This window comes from Melospiza georgiana, chromosome 3 (genome assembly GCF_028018845.1).
Source record: "Melospiza georgiana isolate bMelGeo1 chromosome 3, bMelGeo1.pri, whole genome shotgun sequence".
Lineage (NCBI taxonomy): Eukaryota > Metazoa > Chordata > Aves > Passeriformes > Passerellidae > Melospiza > Melospiza georgiana.
In genome coordinates, this window is record NC_080432.1 from 54,739,361 (window position 1) to 54,756,695 (window position 17,335).

General features: G+C 44.6%; 2 protein-coding genes across 2 annotated transcripts; one reads left to right on the top strand and one right to left on the bottom strand.

Annotated features, from left to right (window-relative positions):
- Positions 1-999: 999 nt before the first annotated feature.
- TBP (TATA-box binding protein) lies at positions 1,000-12,940 on the top strand. The gene is made up of 8 exons (XM_058019883.1): positions 1,000-1,059; positions 2,662-2,898; positions 3,552-3,883; positions 4,953-5,040; positions 7,020-7,111; positions 8,278-8,445; positions 8,749-8,843; positions 10,058-12,940. Exons 2-8 carry the CDS (start codon positions 2,845-2,847, stop codon positions 10,135-10,137), a joined length of 909 nt encoding a protein of 302 aa, XP_057875866.1. The 5' UTR covers positions 1,000-1,059; positions 2,662-2,844; the 3' UTR covers positions 10,138-12,940.
- PDCD2 (programmed cell death 2) lies at positions 12,609-17,201 on the bottom strand. Its single transcript, XM_058019882.1, has 6 exons — positions 16,876-17,201; positions 16,547-16,798; positions 16,001-16,177; positions 14,857-14,972; positions 13,556-13,672; positions 12,609-13,039 (listed from the first exon to the last, which is right to left on the bottom strand). Exons 1-6 carry the CDS (start codon positions 17,174-17,176, stop codon positions 12,875-12,877), a joined length of 1,128 nt encoding a protein of 375 aa, XP_057875865.1. The 5' UTR covers positions 17,177-17,201; the 3' UTR covers positions 12,609-12,874.
- Positions 17,202-17,335: the final 134 nt, after the last annotated feature.

Genomic DNA, 17,335 nt, shown 5'->3' on the forward strand with positions numbered 1-17,335 from the left:
GCTCCTGAGAAGTGTGTTGCAGCGGCGGGACCCTGCTCGGGAACACGGCCGTGGAGGCTGCAGCCTCCATGGGCACTGTGCAGACACAGCAGCGAGATCTGCAGCACAGCAGTGTGGAACTCTGTACAGCTTCAGTGTGAGGAACCACAGCTTCTGTGAGGGGCTGGTGCACTGCCAGGGACCCCCACAGATTAACAGGATCTGGAATGGACCACAGGGGGTCATCTGGGGCAACCTTTCTGCTCAAGCAGGGCCATCCTAGAGTACCGGCAGAGGGTTGTGTCCAGATGGTTCTTGAACATCTCTAGTGAGGGAGACTCCACAACCTCTCAGGACAATCTGTTCCAGTGCTCGATCACCTGCACAGTAAAGAAGTTCTTCCTCATATCCAGGTGGAACTTCCTGTGCATCAGTATCTGCCCATTGCCTCTTGTCCTATTGCTTGGCACCACCAAGATGAGCCTGGATGACTCCTCTTCACAACCACCCTTTAGATATTTATTCACATTTATGAGGCTCCCTTTCAGTCATCCCTTCTCAAGGCTGAACAGGCCTCAGCCTTTCCTCATAAGTGGATGCTCCAAACCCTTAATTGTCTCTGTAGTCCTCTGCTGCATCTGCTCCAGGAGCTCCATGTCTCTCCTGTCCTGAGGAGCCCAGAACAGGACACAGCACTTCAGATGTGCCTCAGCAGGGCTGAGTAGAGGGGCAGGATTGACCTGCTGGCAATGCTCTTCCTAATTCTTCCAGGATAGCACTGGCCTTCTTGGCCACAAGGGCACTGCTGGCTCATGGACAGCCTGTTTGCACCAGGAGCCCTTCTCCACAGAGCTGCCTCCCAGCGGGCCGGCCCCAGCCTGTGCTGGTGCATATGGTCACGCCGGTGCAGATGCAGGACCCAGCACTTGCCCTTATTGGATTTCCGAAGGTTCCTCCCCGCGAAGGCTCCTGTCCCGCTGGCGGCGGGAAGTGACGCGCCGGGCGCGCCGGTGGCGCGGGGGCGGGGCGCGGCCGGGCTCCGGCGGGCGCGGAGCGCGGCGGGAGCGGAACGAGCGCCAGGTACCGAGTGCCCGCCGCTCCCCCGCGGCCGCCGCTCGCCCCTGCCCGTGGCCGGGCCGCTGGGGCGCGATGGTGCGGGGCAGGCCGGGCCTGGAGGGCGGGGATGGTGCGCGGGCCGGGCTCGCTCCGCACTCCGGGGCGGCCTGAGCCGCGGCCGGGGGAGCGGGGAGGGACTCCCGTGGCGCGGAGGCGGCGGCCGCCTTTCTCTCCGCCGCCGCGGGCAGGGGGCGGCGGGCGCGGGATGGGCGCGGGCAGCGGCGGGACCCTGCGAGGGCGGGCGGGGGCTGCGCGGGCCGGGGCCGCTGTGGGCGGGCAGCGAGCAGGGCCGGGGGCGCGGGCGGGCTGTGGCCGCACGCCGAGCGCTGCCGTGTGGCGGGGGGCGAGCCCGAAAGGGGCCTCGGGTGGGTCGGGGCCTCCTCCGGGCTGGCTCCGGCTGCTGGACTCTGTTCCCTGGACCGAAACGGCGCCCGGCGTTTGTAGTGGAGATCCGAGCAAGCCGCGTTAAGTGGGTAGAAGAGGGAGCTCTGCGTAGTCGGTGCCCTGCGTGCAGGTTTTGGCATGCCTGGTATCCAGCCTCCTTACTAAATAGCTGGGCTGTCGAGGAGTTGACTTTGTTTCTTCCAGGATTATGTCTAGGCCTCTAATGTACCCACATTGTAAAACCTGGGTGCTCTGCTCGATACTTTTGGTGAAGGTAAAGATGATAATGACTTATGGTCATGGGTGGAAAAAAGCAGGCATTTCTAGCTACAGTGTAAATACTATTGTAGTTCTAAGCTCTCATATCTTAAAAAAAAGAGAGGCTGAATAGACTGTCTTCAGATTTTCAGGTAGCTTACCTCTGGCCTAATAATGACCTTGAGTATTTCTTAGCAATAATTAAGAAACTTAGAAATTAATGGGTAATATTTTACATCATTGGTACCATAACATTTAAATTCTCCACTTCTGTTGTTTATTTCCATAACACAGCAACAGAAGTGTAGTTAAAAAATGAGAGAAAATCATTGCATGTTTCACTTGTGCACTTGAAATTGGTTTTCATATATTTCTTTTTTCCTCATGAAATGCATATCATTACAGTTTGAAATCTGTTAGTGCTTTGTTTTATGGAATTGGATGGAAGAGGTTTCCCTAGCTGTGATTTGAGCTGCGATGCTTTTCTCATAGAAGAAAAAAAGTAATTTGTGAAAGCCCAAGCCTTAAAATGGCCAGGAAGAGACTTACAAGCAGCGTCAATTAGTAGCCAAGGGAATTAAATTCTTTAAAAAAATCAGTGCTTTTGCAGCTAAAGGAAGCTTGGCGTAGAAGGAGCATCAGCAGCTTGAGCTGTTTGTGCAGGAGGGTTTGGTTGGACAGAGGCCTGCCCATGTAAGTCAGGTGACCTGCCAGGGACTTCAGCAGAATCATGCTGCAAAGTTTCTGTGGAGTGTGCCTGAAAAAGGTTATTTTTATGGATTGTGCATGCGTGTGTGCGTACGCGTGAATGTTCTTATATGTATTTGTACGTGGGTGTCTCTTATCTGAGTCAGCAGCTGATAGGCTTGCTTTCGGGTTTGTGTTTAGATATTATTCTCAGGATATTCCTTTTTTTCTTTCCAGGCTTTGGTTGGTGTCGTAGACTCATATTTCTCTGAAGCTGATGTTTTCCTAACACTTTCAGCTTGGCTTTAAAAGCTGCTTCGCTGGAATGTTTTAAACGGTTAAAAAACCTCCAGGATTTGAAGTTTATTTAAATTAATTGAGGGAAATACTTCTGGCCTCACCAAAGAAATAACTGGAATCATGGATCAGAACAACAGTTTGCCACCCTACGCTCAAGGCTTAGCCTCCCCTCAGGTAAAAACAAATTATTTAGAAAGTAACTATGATCTGAATTTCCTTTGTGAAAGTGCTTTCTCTTTCTTGCATCTAGCTTCACACTTTTTTGTTTGCAGATCTGAAAAATTCTGCTAGGGATTGAATAATACTAGTACAAAGCAGAATTTTGAAACCATTGATGTCTATATTCACAAGTATAAGAAACATGTGGTTTCTCATACGTGGAATATATGTGGGATTTCTTGATGGGATTCCTCTTAAGTTGAAACATGACTGACAACTTGGAAAGATTAATTTAATTTTGGTGGTTGCTCCTTAAACTGTGCACATAATGGATTGTTACTGGGCTATGAATGCAGTGAGTACAGTGAGCACAGTTGGTGTTCAGACAATTTCAAGTTAAATTGTGGGTCAGAGATGAGACATGCTTGCAAGGTAGTGTGAGAAGTATGTCATGTTCCCTAAATTCCTTTGGGTAGTACTTTATTCTGTAGAACATCTGCATTTCCAAGGATTTGCTGATTTTAATTATTTAGTACTATATGCTTCAGGTTTGATATGAGCAACTCAGCTAACAGATTTATTTTTGACTCCTCCCAAAAACTTTGTCTCTTAAAAACAAAATGGAGTCACCATGATCTGTGGTTTTCATGCCATGTTTTCTTGTGCAGGGTGCAATGACGCCAGGAATTCCCATTTTCAGCCCGATGATGCCGTATGGCACAGGACTGACGCCGCAGCCTGTCCAGAGCACCAACAGTCTGTCCATCCTGGAGGAGCAGCAGCGGCAGCAGCAGCAGCAGCAAGCAGCACAGCAATCCACGTCACAGCAAGCCACACAGGGAACATCTGGTCAAACCCCCCAGCTCTTCCATTCACAGACTCTTACCACAGCCCCCTTACCAGGAACCACACCTCTGTACTCCTCTCCAATGACTCCAATGACTCCAATAACTCCTGCGACACCGGCGTCAGAGAGCTCTGGCATAGTGCCACAACTACAGTGAGTGCCCCTGTGTCAGTGCATCATGTCCTGTCTCAGATAGCCCTTTAAAGAAAGACTTAGGGCCAAAGTCACATCAGGAATTAGGTACTGCATTTTGGTGGGAAGGGAGGTCCTGAGAATTTATGAGTCTCCTGTAGCAATATGAGTAATTTTTACTTTATTTTTAGCTTAGCTTCATTACTAAACCACTTAGTAATATAAACAGTTTCTTAGTGATTTGTCAACGGTACATCTTGGGAGCATACCAGTGGAGGGTTATAGGTCTTCATTTAACACCGTCATAATTTTTAACTCCTTGCAGTTTAGGAGTTCAAGATGTTTCCTTTCCCAATGCTTGCCTAACTCTGAGTTTGTGAGAAGGTAAAAAACCCTAGAACTAGTTGGAAGAACCCTAGAACTAGGTCTGGAAGAATTTTCAGTGAACTTCAGTTTTAAAGAGACTACTTCAGAAATTTTTGGCTGGGACAAGGGGAAATGGTTGATACCATGAATTGAAAGAGTAGTTTCTCATATTTTTATGACTTTTTTTTTCCCTCACTGAGGACCTTTATATTTCAGGGTTTTCCCAGAAAACAAAATTGTTTATCTAGTAACTTTTTAAAACTATCTAGAGACCTGCTATTCCATCTCCTGGCAATGCATTTACCTCCTGGGTCATTCCCACTTAGTTTTGCACCCTCTTTCTTGAAGGGCATAGCAAGGAAAATTTCAGATGGTACTGTCTCATTTTCTCCTGTTTCCAGCAGCTTCCATGATTGTGGTGAGGGCTCTCAGCATCAGTAATTTTTCCTCCCAAACTGAAATAGAGGTTCTTCTCATGGGACACTTTTTATAATAGCTGAGAGATAGGAGGAATCAGCAATTATGCCTTAGGAGCTTCTGCCCTACAAAAGGACATTCCTGAGCCAAAACACTGCTCAGTGCTCGTGTTAGGAAAGATGTCATTCAAACTTGCTTGGAGAAACAAAGTAATTGAAAAAAAATTGATTAGGCTTGGTTAAAAATGAGGAAGACACATTAATTCCTTATTGTTTTTTTAAAATATATTTCTCTGATCTGTCTTTAGGAATATTGTGTCCACAGTGAATCTTGGTTGCAAACTTGACCTGAAAACTATTGCACTTCGTGCCCGAAATGCTGAATATAATCCTAAGGTAAGAGAAATGTATTAAGAATTCATCCTATAACGGATAAATTAAAGGCACAGGTTGTGGCTGCAGGCTGCTGCAATAGACTGAAAAACCTACCTGCTATATTTGCAGTTTTACACTGTGGTTAAAAGGGTAATCTTAATAAACTTAGGACATTCAAATTAGTAAAAAGCGTTTTTATGCTGAGGTAGCTGTGATGTGCACCAGGTTGTAAGTTGTTAGATTTAGAAAAAAACCTAATCAAGAGTGTAGTACACTGACCAAGCTTTTTGTGGTGGAGGTGGCCTCTGCTGCTGTTCAAATGGGCATATTTGTTTGTAGTGCTCAGTGAGCTCCTTTTGCTTATTGCTGTGAAATGTCTGATGATGAAATCTTTTTCCCTATCTCCCAACAAGTAGAAAAGAAAAAAGTGTTAAAGTCCTGGACTTCTGCCAGAGCTGTGGTTTCCTCCATCTAGCTGCTCCTCTGGAATTCTTACAGTCACAGGGCATTCACTTATTTTTCATAGTCTCACTCCCCTCTGTTCTCTCATGTTCTCTCATGTTCTTCTCCAGTACTTCTGCCATCTCATTGCTTCTGATGGCTAACTTGGTGGAACATTAAAATGGATCAAAACAAAACCAATTAAAATGATTTTTTTACATACTGACTTCAAAGTTGCCTGCTGCTTCTTAATACTAGTAGGGTTCTAAATAAGAAGCATCTTTTTAGCTTGGGAAATCTGAACAACAGCAAAGGACCTGGAGCATTAAATCAAAAAAATAATGTTGCTTCATGTTTCTTTTGGGTGGCTCCTCTTGAATATGTTATCTTTGCAACAACAGTAGCTGGACACTAATAAAAGTTTAGATGTTGCATAGTTGAATTGGCTTGTCTTGGGAAGGCTTCAGTTTTCCTGGGGTGTGTGTGTTTTTCTTGTTTTAGCATTTAGTATTTTGCTGCAGTTGACCTGAACTCTGCTCTTAAAGGTTAAAGCACACATGCAGGCATATTTGATAAATGACTCTTACTGTAAGTTTATACCAGTGATGCTGTTACATAATTGTGAGTAAGGTATGAGCGCAGCAAAAATGTGAGCATGCCTTGCTAACTCCTAATGTAGGGGGTAGGTGGCTGTGTAAAATTTGTAGGCTAGAATAATCAATATCAAACACTGTTTTCCATGGCAGAGAGATAGAAGGGTTATGTAACACACTCCTGACATTTAGTCAGTAGATTCATCTATCAAAGAAAGATGTTGCTTGGCTGTATTATTTAAGTCATATTTTGACAAATGTGCTGTTGGGTAACCCACGCTACCGCCTTGGTTGTGTCAGCAGAACAATTCATGGGACTGCAGGGTGAGCTGTTCCAAGTTATATTTAACAAACAGGAGTTTGTGTGTGTGTGTGTGTGTGCCCACCTCAGTTTCCAGTATCTCTTGCTTCAAAGAATTTAAGAATATTTAGAAAATGCTTACTGAGAATGAAAAGCTGGAGCTAATGAGGCTGCTGTGTCCCACAGTGGTAGCTGAGGTGACTTCTGTTTACACAGGACTTTGATCTCCAGCTGTTCTGTTTGCTGGTATTGTAACACTGTAATCTATTTTTTTGGATATCTTCCATCCTACTTACAAGATAAAATTCCAACACATATGGAGGAATTTTTAAAAATTGTTTCTATTGCTCTGATGCAAATGTTAGTGTTATTTATATGTTACATACATAGGTATATATATATATATATATATATATATATATATATAGTAATGAGAGATAGAAATGTTTACAGTGGTAAATATCCTTCCTGCCTGGCTCTACCTTTCTGAGTATGTGCTTGAAGGTACTTAGAGTTTAAGCATTTCAAGTAAACTTTGAGTGATCTGTAAGTATGTTTGACCTTAGTTTTCCTTGCACTGCAGTGCAACTTAGATGATGCAGATTTGGTTTTAATATAATGATGACAGCAGTATGTCACTAACAGTCTCAATGCTCACACTTCAGCGTTTTGCTGCTGTTATTATGAGAATAAGAGAACCACGTACTACTGCACTGATATTCAGCTCTGGAAAAATGGTGTGCACAGGAGCAAAAAGGTATGTTTAGGCATTATGAGCAAACTAACTCAGGCTGTCTTTTCTTTTGTACCATGATGCTTGTTTATATAGACACATCAAAGTTGTACAGGTACAACTAATGTTGCTTCACAGTTACCTCAGATTATACACATTTCTACAGAAAATGCCTCTTTATGATTGAAGAGACTTCCTAATTTGTGGGGAAATGGTAGTTCTAGTTCTGAAGCATTTCATTCAGTCTCATAAACTGGTTTGCAGAGGTTATTATATTCATTTTTTGGCCTTGCAGTTACTTACTTTTTCTAATAATTAAAAAAATCAGCAACTATGCATTGGAACTGCTTGAATTGTAAGGATGGTGAGAGAAGAATTTTATATTTGAATAGCTTCATTCATCACAGGACAAGAGCTCCAAATCTCTAGTTCCTGTAGTCTGATCTGTTCTTAATGTGACCATTGAAGGACAAGAACTGAAAGCTAAACATAAGCTTAACTCTGGTGGGCAGGAGGGAAATTCTGCTCCAAAGAAGTCTGCTAGGAATCCAGAAGGAATAAACTAATGAGCAGAGATGAATGAATAGATCTGTACAGGGGAACATTTTCTCTGCCTAGTGACACTTGAAATTCAAGTTGTCTTACTCCACATGGGCAACAGATTCTCCGCTGTTTACAGACCTGAAGCAAACTGAATTCTGCAACAGTGGGTAAGGCTGTGCAGTTGTATTAAACCCATGTTTGAATGCCTGGGCTGAATCAAACAGAAGATTTTGCCAGTTGACAGATTTTTATAGAAATCCGTATTTTCTAGCAGTAGAAGTTCAAAATTGTTCTACAGTGAAATCTTAGGTAACAATCTAATCTTAAGTGCTTAATCTTAAGTAACAGTCCCATTAGAGGGACTCTGATCATTATTTTAAAAATGTAAAAGGTATGGATTTATAATTTACTGGTTTGTGTCATGAACAGTGATTGCAACACTAATGGTGTCCAGGAGCCTATTACCAAAATTAGCATGAAAATCAGTCAGTGCTAGTTGTTAATTTTGGATGTAAAAATTTTGCCTGTGAACTCCCCTCTCCCTCTACACAGACTTTTTCCCCAGTTAGGTATTTGTGGTTTAATGCTGTTTGCTTGAAGTAATACTTACCTGAGGAGGTAATACAGATATCCTTTTCTCACTTCAGTGAGGAGCAATCCAGACTGGCTGCAAGGAAGTATGCAAGAGTTGTTCAGAAACTGGGTTTTCCTGCAAAATTTTTGGATTTTAAAATTCAGAATATGGTGGGCAGCTGTGACGTGAAATTTCCCATCAGACTGGAAGGATTGGTACTCACACACCAGCAGTTCAGCAGGTAAAAAAAGGCTTGCTTATGTTTCATTCTTGTTGCATACTATCTTAGAAGGTGACACCTGTTTAGATTATTCCCTTGCACCACAGGGAAACCTGCATATTTGTTCCCATCTCTGCACTGCCTCAGGTGTAACTGAGGCTGCCCAATGTGAACCTGTCAAAATTTGGTTTCGACAGGTTCACATTGCTACCCTCCCCAAGTTTCAGGGAAGTCTACATCTGCTCTGCCAGTCTGGACTGGGCCCAGAATATGGGGTGGAACATGAGTCTGCAAGCACATTTAAATACTCTCTCTCTCTTTCAGCTACGAGCCGGAATTGTTTCCTGGCTTAATCTACAGAATGATTAAGCCAAGAATTGTTCTGCTTATTTTTGTTTCTGGAAAAGTGGTTTTAACTGGTAAGTGAAGACAGTATCTTACTCCAAGAGGTGAGATTTAGACTGTATGACAGAGGACAGGGGTACGTAAGCTGCCAGGTACTTTTCCTTTAGAGATGACAGTACTGAGAAAGGAGATTTAATAGAGTATTCCATGGATGGAATGTTAAGGCAACTTCCCTGTGCAGCCATCCAGCAGCCACCCTGGCAGTCAGAGCCACACCAGCTGCAGCAGGACCAGAGCCTGTTTGGAGTGGGCAGCTTCAGCAAATCCAGCAGGTGTCCTGCTTGACTCCCACACACTCCACTCACAGAGTCAGACCAGGTTTTCTTGAGGGCTCAGCACCAGGCTTTGTTATGCAAAGATTCAGCAGTTCAGGCCTCTTGCCTGGGTGTGCTTCACCCAGAGCTCAACCTGCAGCTCAGCACTGCCACTGCACACACAGATACCTGCGCCATGTTCCTTAACAGACGGGAATGCACAAAGCAGCAGCACATTTGGCTAGATCAAAGGAGCAATCATCATGAACCCTAGTCAGGTGTGCAGGTGCCCAAAAAGCTGTAAGAATGTAAGATCTTTCTGGCAAAATCTGAAAGAATGTTTCTGTGGCTGAGCATGTGACTTTGAGCTAGCTTTTCTTTGGCAGCTTGATCAGGCTGCTGCCATGATCCATGATACAGCAGCCAAAGAAGGGGAGATACTTGAGCTCTAGGACATCCTCAACCTCAGGTGCTCAACCTACTCCCTCCATTTTTTCTCATGCTGTGTCTTACTAGGAAGAAGAAACCCGCAAGACCCACAGACGAAAGAAGGATCACATCCCTGCAGTGTGGGGAAATGCAGTTCTCTGCAGTGGTCTCCACTGCCAGACCTTCCTCCCCCTGATACTCACACTCTCAAAACAAGCTGCACCAGTTAGGCCTTTCTGCACAAACATCCTACAGGGCTGTGCTTTGTTGTTGGGTCTCTTGTGGAAATCATGTATATGAAAATTCCATTTGCAACATAGCATCGTGGCAGAGATGCTAGTGAAAGTTTTAGCAGCTGTCAGATTAAACAGAGAAGGCTGGTAATGTAAGCTCTCTATGAAATGTGTTAAAAAGGATTGTAAAAATGGGGATTTATGGATACATGTAGGTTTTATATAGAGTTGCATTCACATACACATTCTAAAAGCTAAAATTAAGTATTTGGCAAAAGGTACAAACTAATTGAATCCCTTCTCTTTTTCCAGGTGCTAAAGTACGAGCAGAAATCTATGAAGCTTTTGAAAACATCTATCCTATTTTAAAGGGATTCAGAAAGACAACGTAACAGTTTCTACACATTTCAGAGAAATCAGGGGTATATTTTAAAAGGTATTGTGTATGGCACAGCAGTAACAAGAAATGGACTTCCAGTGCAACTGCAACACCAGGACTTGGACTATTTCCCAGTTAGTGCCTACTTCCCTGATGCTCAAGGGGAACTGTTTTCTTGAATATGTCTACTGAGTTACTGTGAGTTGCTTTACTGGGCTGTTGCTGGAACAGCCCCTCCAACTTTTATTTATATTCTAGCTTTTAAATAGTTTTAATGCCAGTTCTATTAATAGAAAAATCTGTAAGTTGGTTTAAAGACAAACGCAACTGTCACTCAGTGTATAAACCACTTTAATTGCCATGTATATATGTTTTAAGTTCCTTCCATAAGACCATGGTTTTTATAATTTTCAGAACTTTAGCTTTTAAATTTTTTCAATTTTAAATTTCTTTGGTGCCAGACACATTCCCTCTTTCCAGTATTAAGCAAGATAGGATAAATTTATTAATTAAAATGGCTCACTGTACATATATATATAATATATACCTTTCTTCTCTTTCCTTCTTCAACTTCACGTGTACAATAAACCCTGTTTATACAACTATGGGAACTGTCTTAATAAATTTTAAAATTACCCAGCTGGTAGAATGAAATACATTGAATTACTTTTTTTATTTAATAGATTTTTTAATAGCAGATACACTGCTATAAGTGACATGTTGTTTTGAGAGAATCTTAGCAGTGCTCTGGCTTGCTTACCAGCAGTCACACCCCTGGCAATGTCTACCTTGAATATTTCCAACATGTTAAAGCAAAAGAGACAACTGGTTAAAGAAGCTTGTGTTTGAGTATGTGTTGCCTTATGTTCAACAGATGGGATACAGGCAAGTCTTAAATAGCTGCACTTGACTAAAACAATAGATCCCTGCTCAGCTTCTAGAATTTCTTTAAATTACTACCTTTGTATTTTACCAGCTGTGAGAGCCTCACTATATTAGTGTTCCTGTAAAATGTCAAAGCCCTTCCAACTGGAGTCAGCACATACATAATCTTCCTTCTGAACGATGCTTGAAGCCTAATGGGCTCAGAGCTAAAAATAAACTTCTTTTTTCCTTCAGGAAATTTCTAGGAATAATAACCTCTCTATGACTTACACGTTATTTCAAACAGTTTTTATCTGAAAGTAACCCAAATGTAAGCAATGGTCTCATTTCTAAGTTGGTGTTTCATTCCAGACAAAATTAAGTTTTGGCTGGCTTTGATACTACTCCATTTGCACATCCTGAGTGACCTTAATCTTCAGTCTTCTCTCTACACCAATGTCTCTCCAGGTGTTCTGATGACTGTTTTCATGGCTCTTACCAGAAAGATGCTGTTATTAATGCAGCTGTGCAGGATATGCTCAAGCACTGTGTTGCCTTCAGTGCTGTGCCACTCTGTGCTGTGAGCTCAGGAATGCTCCTGAGAGCTCTGGGATATAATTGTGTGGCTGTCCATGCTTTTGCAGGGCCTGAACTATTACCAACTTATGTGCAAAACTCTTCAACTCTTCAGAAAGCTTGAAGCCCCAAGAAACCATAGGACAGTTTTCAGCACAATCAGTCGAGCTGTACTACAGTGACTTGAGACAGTTTGCACTTTCACAACACAGAGCAGGGCTTCCAACTACCCTGCTAGAAATTAAGTCCTGTGATAACAAAACCACTTCCAGGTACAGCATTCTCTGCCTGCTTATTTGAGTACTTTCAATGCCTAAATGATTTCAAAAACCCCACAGTGGGCCCCACAGAGTCACAGGTAAGGAGCCATGAATGGTTGGAGCAGGGGAAGGGAATATGAAACTGAAGTCAATTCTGCAGGGAAACACACAAAAAAGCCTTTTCTGCAGATACTGCCATAGCCATAGGACTAGTTCAGCAACGACCACAGTAAAGTTCAGCATTATGGTTTCACTATTCTCTTGCCTCAGCTATTTGCAGTCATACAATGGGAGAATCCCTGCAGAGGACACTTATTTTTAAACTTCACCAATGATGGCAGACTGCAGGTAGAATTCAGCCTGAAAATCTGCTGCTACAGGCAGTGTGTAACAGACAAATGTGTTCTGCTAGGGCTGACTTTGTTTAAAGTGCTTCTGCACCAGGTATCTGAGTTAAACTACTGCATGGGGCTAATAGTTTAAAGTCAGATAACACACTTAATTTTTGTGCATTTTACCTCAACCACTCAGCCAGAACATGGGACAAACTCCCAATTTGGGTTTATGTACCTGCTGAGAAAGGGAAGTAGTTTAAATTGCACAGCAAAAGGTTATATAGCTTTATTTTAGCTGACTCCTGTACAGCTCTTCAACATAAGCACTGGAGTGGGTTTACAGGAGTCTGCTTTTCTTTGAATGAATGTGAATTTTTGAGTAGCCTGATGAAAATCCGACAGACTACAATCTTCTAAGTTTTTGAAGTTCCATTACCAATAAAAGATAATTTCACCAATCCAAAAGTTTTTCATCTTTATTTAATAAACTTCCAGAAATGAGATTTGAAATAAAGCTTTCTGAACAAATGCATCTGGCTTCATTACCAGGTTGAAGTAAAAGCTCCTCTGGAGCACAAGAGAGGCTGTCAAGGTCTAGTTACAGCAGTTCTATCACTGTTTCAAGATGCACTGTTATCAGTGACTTCAACTATCTGTTTGCACAGTGCAGAGATGCAGTGAAACAAATCAAGTATTCCATTTGGATGACTCAGCTTCATAAAGTACAGCTCATGGAGTAGTCTTGTTTCCAAATGAACTCTTCCAGGTATTCACTCTCCCCGCCGCAGCTGTCAGCACAAGTGTACACCACCAGCGTTCCCCAGTCAATGCTCTCTCCAAGGCTGTCAACCTGAAGGTGATTCAGGAGCTGTGGCATAATCTTCAAGGAAAACCAAAAGGTTTAGAGGCAGGCCACAGACTTCTCCCCTCTCCCCATTTCTCCTGAAGAACAGTCCTGTATTTGGTGTAAGAATTTATATTCTCTTACACAAAAATCCCAACTGAAGCTACTATGTATATGGCAGCTCAAATAAACCAAATTTGGAGTTCTAGGTAAGTTTTATTTGGCCTTATAAGACTTGCCCGATTTGTGTGCCTCCCACCATTTGAAATTCCATTAGTAACTTTTTTGCCTGTCCATGACATAAGTGTGTTCATCATACATACACCTCTAGCATTCAAAGTTCTACAGCTGAATGCTTCCAGCCAAACTTACTTATAATGCACACAATGAATTGAAAGAGCACTTCTTATAAGAGTAAATAAAGGCTCTGTACAATCATTTAGTGTAGTTAGTTTGTTGCAACTTCAACCTTCTTGCTCAAATTACAAGCCAACAATTAGATCCTGAGTCGGAAATACATTACCTGTATTATTTTTACATAAGCTTACATACCTGGAATTCAAATATCCTTTTGGCACCACACACACAATTTGGGATATCTTTTTCTTCAGGCCTATTTTCACCTGACACCCAGAGTGGACCTTCTCCTCCTCTGCAGTATCTAATAATCTGAAACACAGCAGAAATTTAAGTTCTTGTGACTATCCTTTCATCTTGCTATAAAATAGGTGTTTAGTGACACAAAGCTGTAGATAGAGCAGAAAAAGGTCAGTTCTTTAACAACCATGGCAAAATATAATTTGCAAATGCAGCATTCTAAATAAGACAGGTTGCTTATATAAATTTTCTTAACTATGTGAATCATGCAAGTATTCATACCATATTTTTTCAGTGATCCAGGGGATCATTTGTAATTCTCTAACCAAGGGCTTCAGAAATGCAAGGTTGTGTATGTTACAGTCTTGAGAAGAGCAGCTGGAGAATTAGCACACAGACCTGCACACTGTTAGGAATGCCATTCAGATCTTTCTGTCTGCAGTTCTGCAGCTAAATACAAGCAGACTAGCCTAATGTTCCAGAAGGTATTTTCATATCCTTTGTTTTTCAGTTATTAGCAAATCACACATGATCAGCAAAAGGACACTGGGACAGATCAGTCAGTAGAGAGATGATCAGAGAGGGTGAGGCACATACCTAAGGCAGAGAAGGGAACAGACTCAAAGTCTCCTACTTTCTGAGTGTGCACCTTAACCCCTCAGCTACCAGGCAAAACATGGAGAGAATTTCTTCTCCACCACTTTGATGGATGAAGGACTGTGTCTTCTCTGAATGAAACCAGGGACCATGGTTTTGTTTGACAATGTAGCTTTTTAGCCTTTTGCAGTAAGAAATAGCATGGGGGAAAGATTTCTGTTTTAAATAGCAGAAATTTTAAAGCCATCCTTCAACCTTTAAAAGAGCCAAGCCACCCCCCAATGCAGCTGGTGACACTGACAGAGCTCTTCTCTGCAGTTTTTGTTCTAGCAGGGCTGCAGGCTGGGGAACAGTGCAGTGGTTCCCCATGTCCTTTGGTTTGAACCATGTCTCAGGATGGTGGCTCCTTCCACACTGGGGGAGATTCAGCACCCTTGTGCCACCTGATCCTGACCAGCAGCTGTTTAAGGTGGCTGAGCAGGTGCCAAACTCTTACTTGGGCACAAATTAAGTTCAGCACATAAGGAAGATGAGAGGGTGTGGGTTAGGTGTGTAGAGGATGAGGAGGCATCCCTGTTTCTAACTAGTACAAAAGGCTGCATGTGCAGCAGGATGCTGTGTCAGAACCACTACTTTCAAAGGCTGCGCCATCTTCTGACCTGCTCTGGCTCAGCAGCTACTCGTTTTTTAAACATTTGGAAGATCTTTTCTTCTGCAGTCTCGTGTTTTGCCATTGCTTCCAATGCCTCTTCATCTAAGGACTGAAATGCTTGATCTAAGCAAGAAAAAAGAACAGTAAAACTTACAGGCTCATACAAGACACTAAAAATTAAAAACAGTATTAGCACGTGTACATTTATTTTGCTTCATAAGTGATTCCTGGCATAGATCTAAGATTTTTTTTATTTTCATGGCACGTTAAGATTTGGTCACACACAGGTCCGTTTACTAGTTTTAGCTGCATTTTAAACATAGATGCCAGTATTGAATACTGGAAAGGGACGGAGTTAATCTGCTGAAGTTTATGGCTCCCAGCAGATATCACTGAGACTACAGAACTTTCAGGACACCACATTTGAAAAAGGCCTGCATGCTGCTCATGTGCCAGGCTTCAGTTTTTAGCACTGAAGAGTGTATCTGTTACACTCCAACAGCCACGTCAACTGGGGCCACTAAACACTCTTGAGACAGCTTTGGACCACAGCAAGGGACCACCAGGAACCCAGCATCCTTCCCTGGCACCACCACAAACTCTCCACCCTGGGTGTCTTCAAAGACAATGTGGTTGCAGCAAACCCACTGTGAATTTAGGAGGAGCAGGGAGGAAGGAGCCTGCACTTCAACTGCACCGCAAGAGTTAAAATATCCTCAAACCAGTTCTCTGCTAGCATAGAGAAGAAAATTTTATTTTCCATAAAGTAAGACAAATTGGACTAAGTCAAGCCAAGACAATCTAACAATGTGCTGATTTCAGCAGCATCCAGCAGCAAGGTGCTCAGTCCTGTCCTCACTTGAGATGTTCCTGACCTATTGGAAGCACACAGGGACACAGTGTAACTCCGAGCTATCTGCAGCAACAGCTGCTTCAACAGCTCCTGGGGTCAGAGCTTAGTAAATCTCTTCCAGAAAAGCAACTTACATTATGGGATGTCCACAACAAACTAGCATTGCAAATGACTGCACATTTAGCCTTTTTTCACCAGAAGTTTACAAGGAACACTTAAAAATCACAGTGTTTGATATTTTAAAGATGTGATAACAGGCATAACCAGGAAGAATTACAGGCAGCATGTTATTTCTGACCTGCAGTGCCTGCAGTTCCAAGTTCCTCTTGTTCTTTTGCGTCCTTTGATGTATCTCCATCTCCTTGTTCATCATCAGTGGTGTCAGCAGGAAATTCTGGTTCCTCAGGTTCTATCAAAATTTCATATTCCGGAAAAAGGAATTCGTTATGCTCTGGAATTGCATTTGCCAAGTCATCTAGAAAACAGAAGACAGACACCACTTCACAACATCATCTCGTATTTCACGTCCTTCTCCCCAAAAGCTACACAGCATATTGCATAGCAGAGGCATTGCATGAGCAAGAAAGATTTACATCACTGCTAGACCTGACCTGAAGGTAAGAAACACTGTTATGTTAAGGACAGTAGAAAACTGCAACAGGCGTCCTGTTGCTTTGAACCTCTGTAAATCCAAGTGGCGTGGAAGGCAGACCAAACAGTGCTAGCAGCAGCATTTAAGAGCTCGGGAGCTGCGGCGCGGCAGCTCGGGGCAGTATTAACCACGGCTGGCACGGGTGTCAGTTCCCGTTGCAGAGGCCCCCGATGGCGGTGTGCGCGGACCCACCTCCGGCGGCGTGCTGCCCGCAGGAGCGGCGGTGCCCGCGCCGCCAGTCCAGCGCCTGGTGCTCGGGCCCGCAGTAGGCGGCGCGGCGGCAGCGCCCGCAGCAGCGCGGCCCGAGGCAGCCGCAGACGCGGCACAGCGCGGCGCCGCTGCCCAGGCGCCGCGGGGGCGCGGGGGCCGGGCCCGGGGGCGGCTCCTCGGGGGGCGGCTCCTCGGGGTACGTGTCGTTCCGCCGCGGCAGCTGGCTCCGGAACACTGCGGGGAGACGCGCCGGTCAGCGGGGCGGCGGCCGGGGCCCTCGCCCCGTCCCTCCCCGCGCCCCCGCGCCTCACCGCGGAAGGGCCCGCCCGGGCCCGCCAGGCCGTAGCAGGAGGCGCCGCGGCAGGCGAACACGAAGAGGGTGCGGTGGAAGGCGTCGGCGCGGCCGGGCAGCGGCGCGTACAGCTGGAGCAGGAAGGCGCAGGGCTGCTGGCAGCGGCCGCAGCGCAGAGCGGCGGGGCCCGGCAGCCCGGCCTCGCCCAGCCACGCCGGCCGCCCCCCGACCTTGCTGGGGAAGTAGGTGCTGTGCAGCCGCCAGGCACCGCCCGGGCCCTCCGCCGCCGCCGCGAAACCCAGCTCCACGCCGGGAGCCATGCCGCTTGCCGTCCGCCAACACGCACCGAGAAGGGCGGGCCAAGCACCGGCCCCGCCCGGCCCCGCTCTCCCAGCCCCGCCCCAGCTCCGCTCCGGGCTCAGCCCGCCCCGGCTCCGCCTTTGTAACGCGGCAGCAGGGAGCGGACTGGGAAAAATAAA

Excerpts from the sequence above, each read along its gene's own strand:
- PDCD2 (XM_058019882.1), bottom strand. The coding sequence starts at position 17,176 with ATGGCTCCCGGCGTGGAGCTGGGTTTCGCGGCGGCGGCGGAGGGCCCG. Across the intron at positions 14,973-16,000 it reads TGGAACTGCAGGCACTGCAG|ATCAAGCATTTCAGTCCTTA; the intron begins GTCAGAAATAAC and ends TTTCTTGCTTAG. Across the intron at positions 13,673-14,856 it reads TAGCTGCTGAGCCAGAGCAG|ATTATTAGATACTGCAGAGG; the intron begins GTCAGAAGATGG and ends GCTGTGTTTCAG.
- TBP (XM_058019883.1), top strand. The coding sequence starts at position 2,845 with ATGGATCAGAACAACAGTTTGCCACCCTACGCTCAAGGCTTAGCCTCC. Across the intron at positions 5,041-7,019 it reads ATGCTGAATATAATCCTAAG|CGTTTTGCTGCTGTTATTAT; the intron begins GTAAGAGAAATG and ends CTCACACTTCAG. Across the intron at positions 8,446-8,748 it reads ACACACCAGCAGTTCAGCAG|CTACGAGCCGGAATTGTTTC; the intron begins GTAAAAAAAGGC and ends TCTCTCTTTCAG.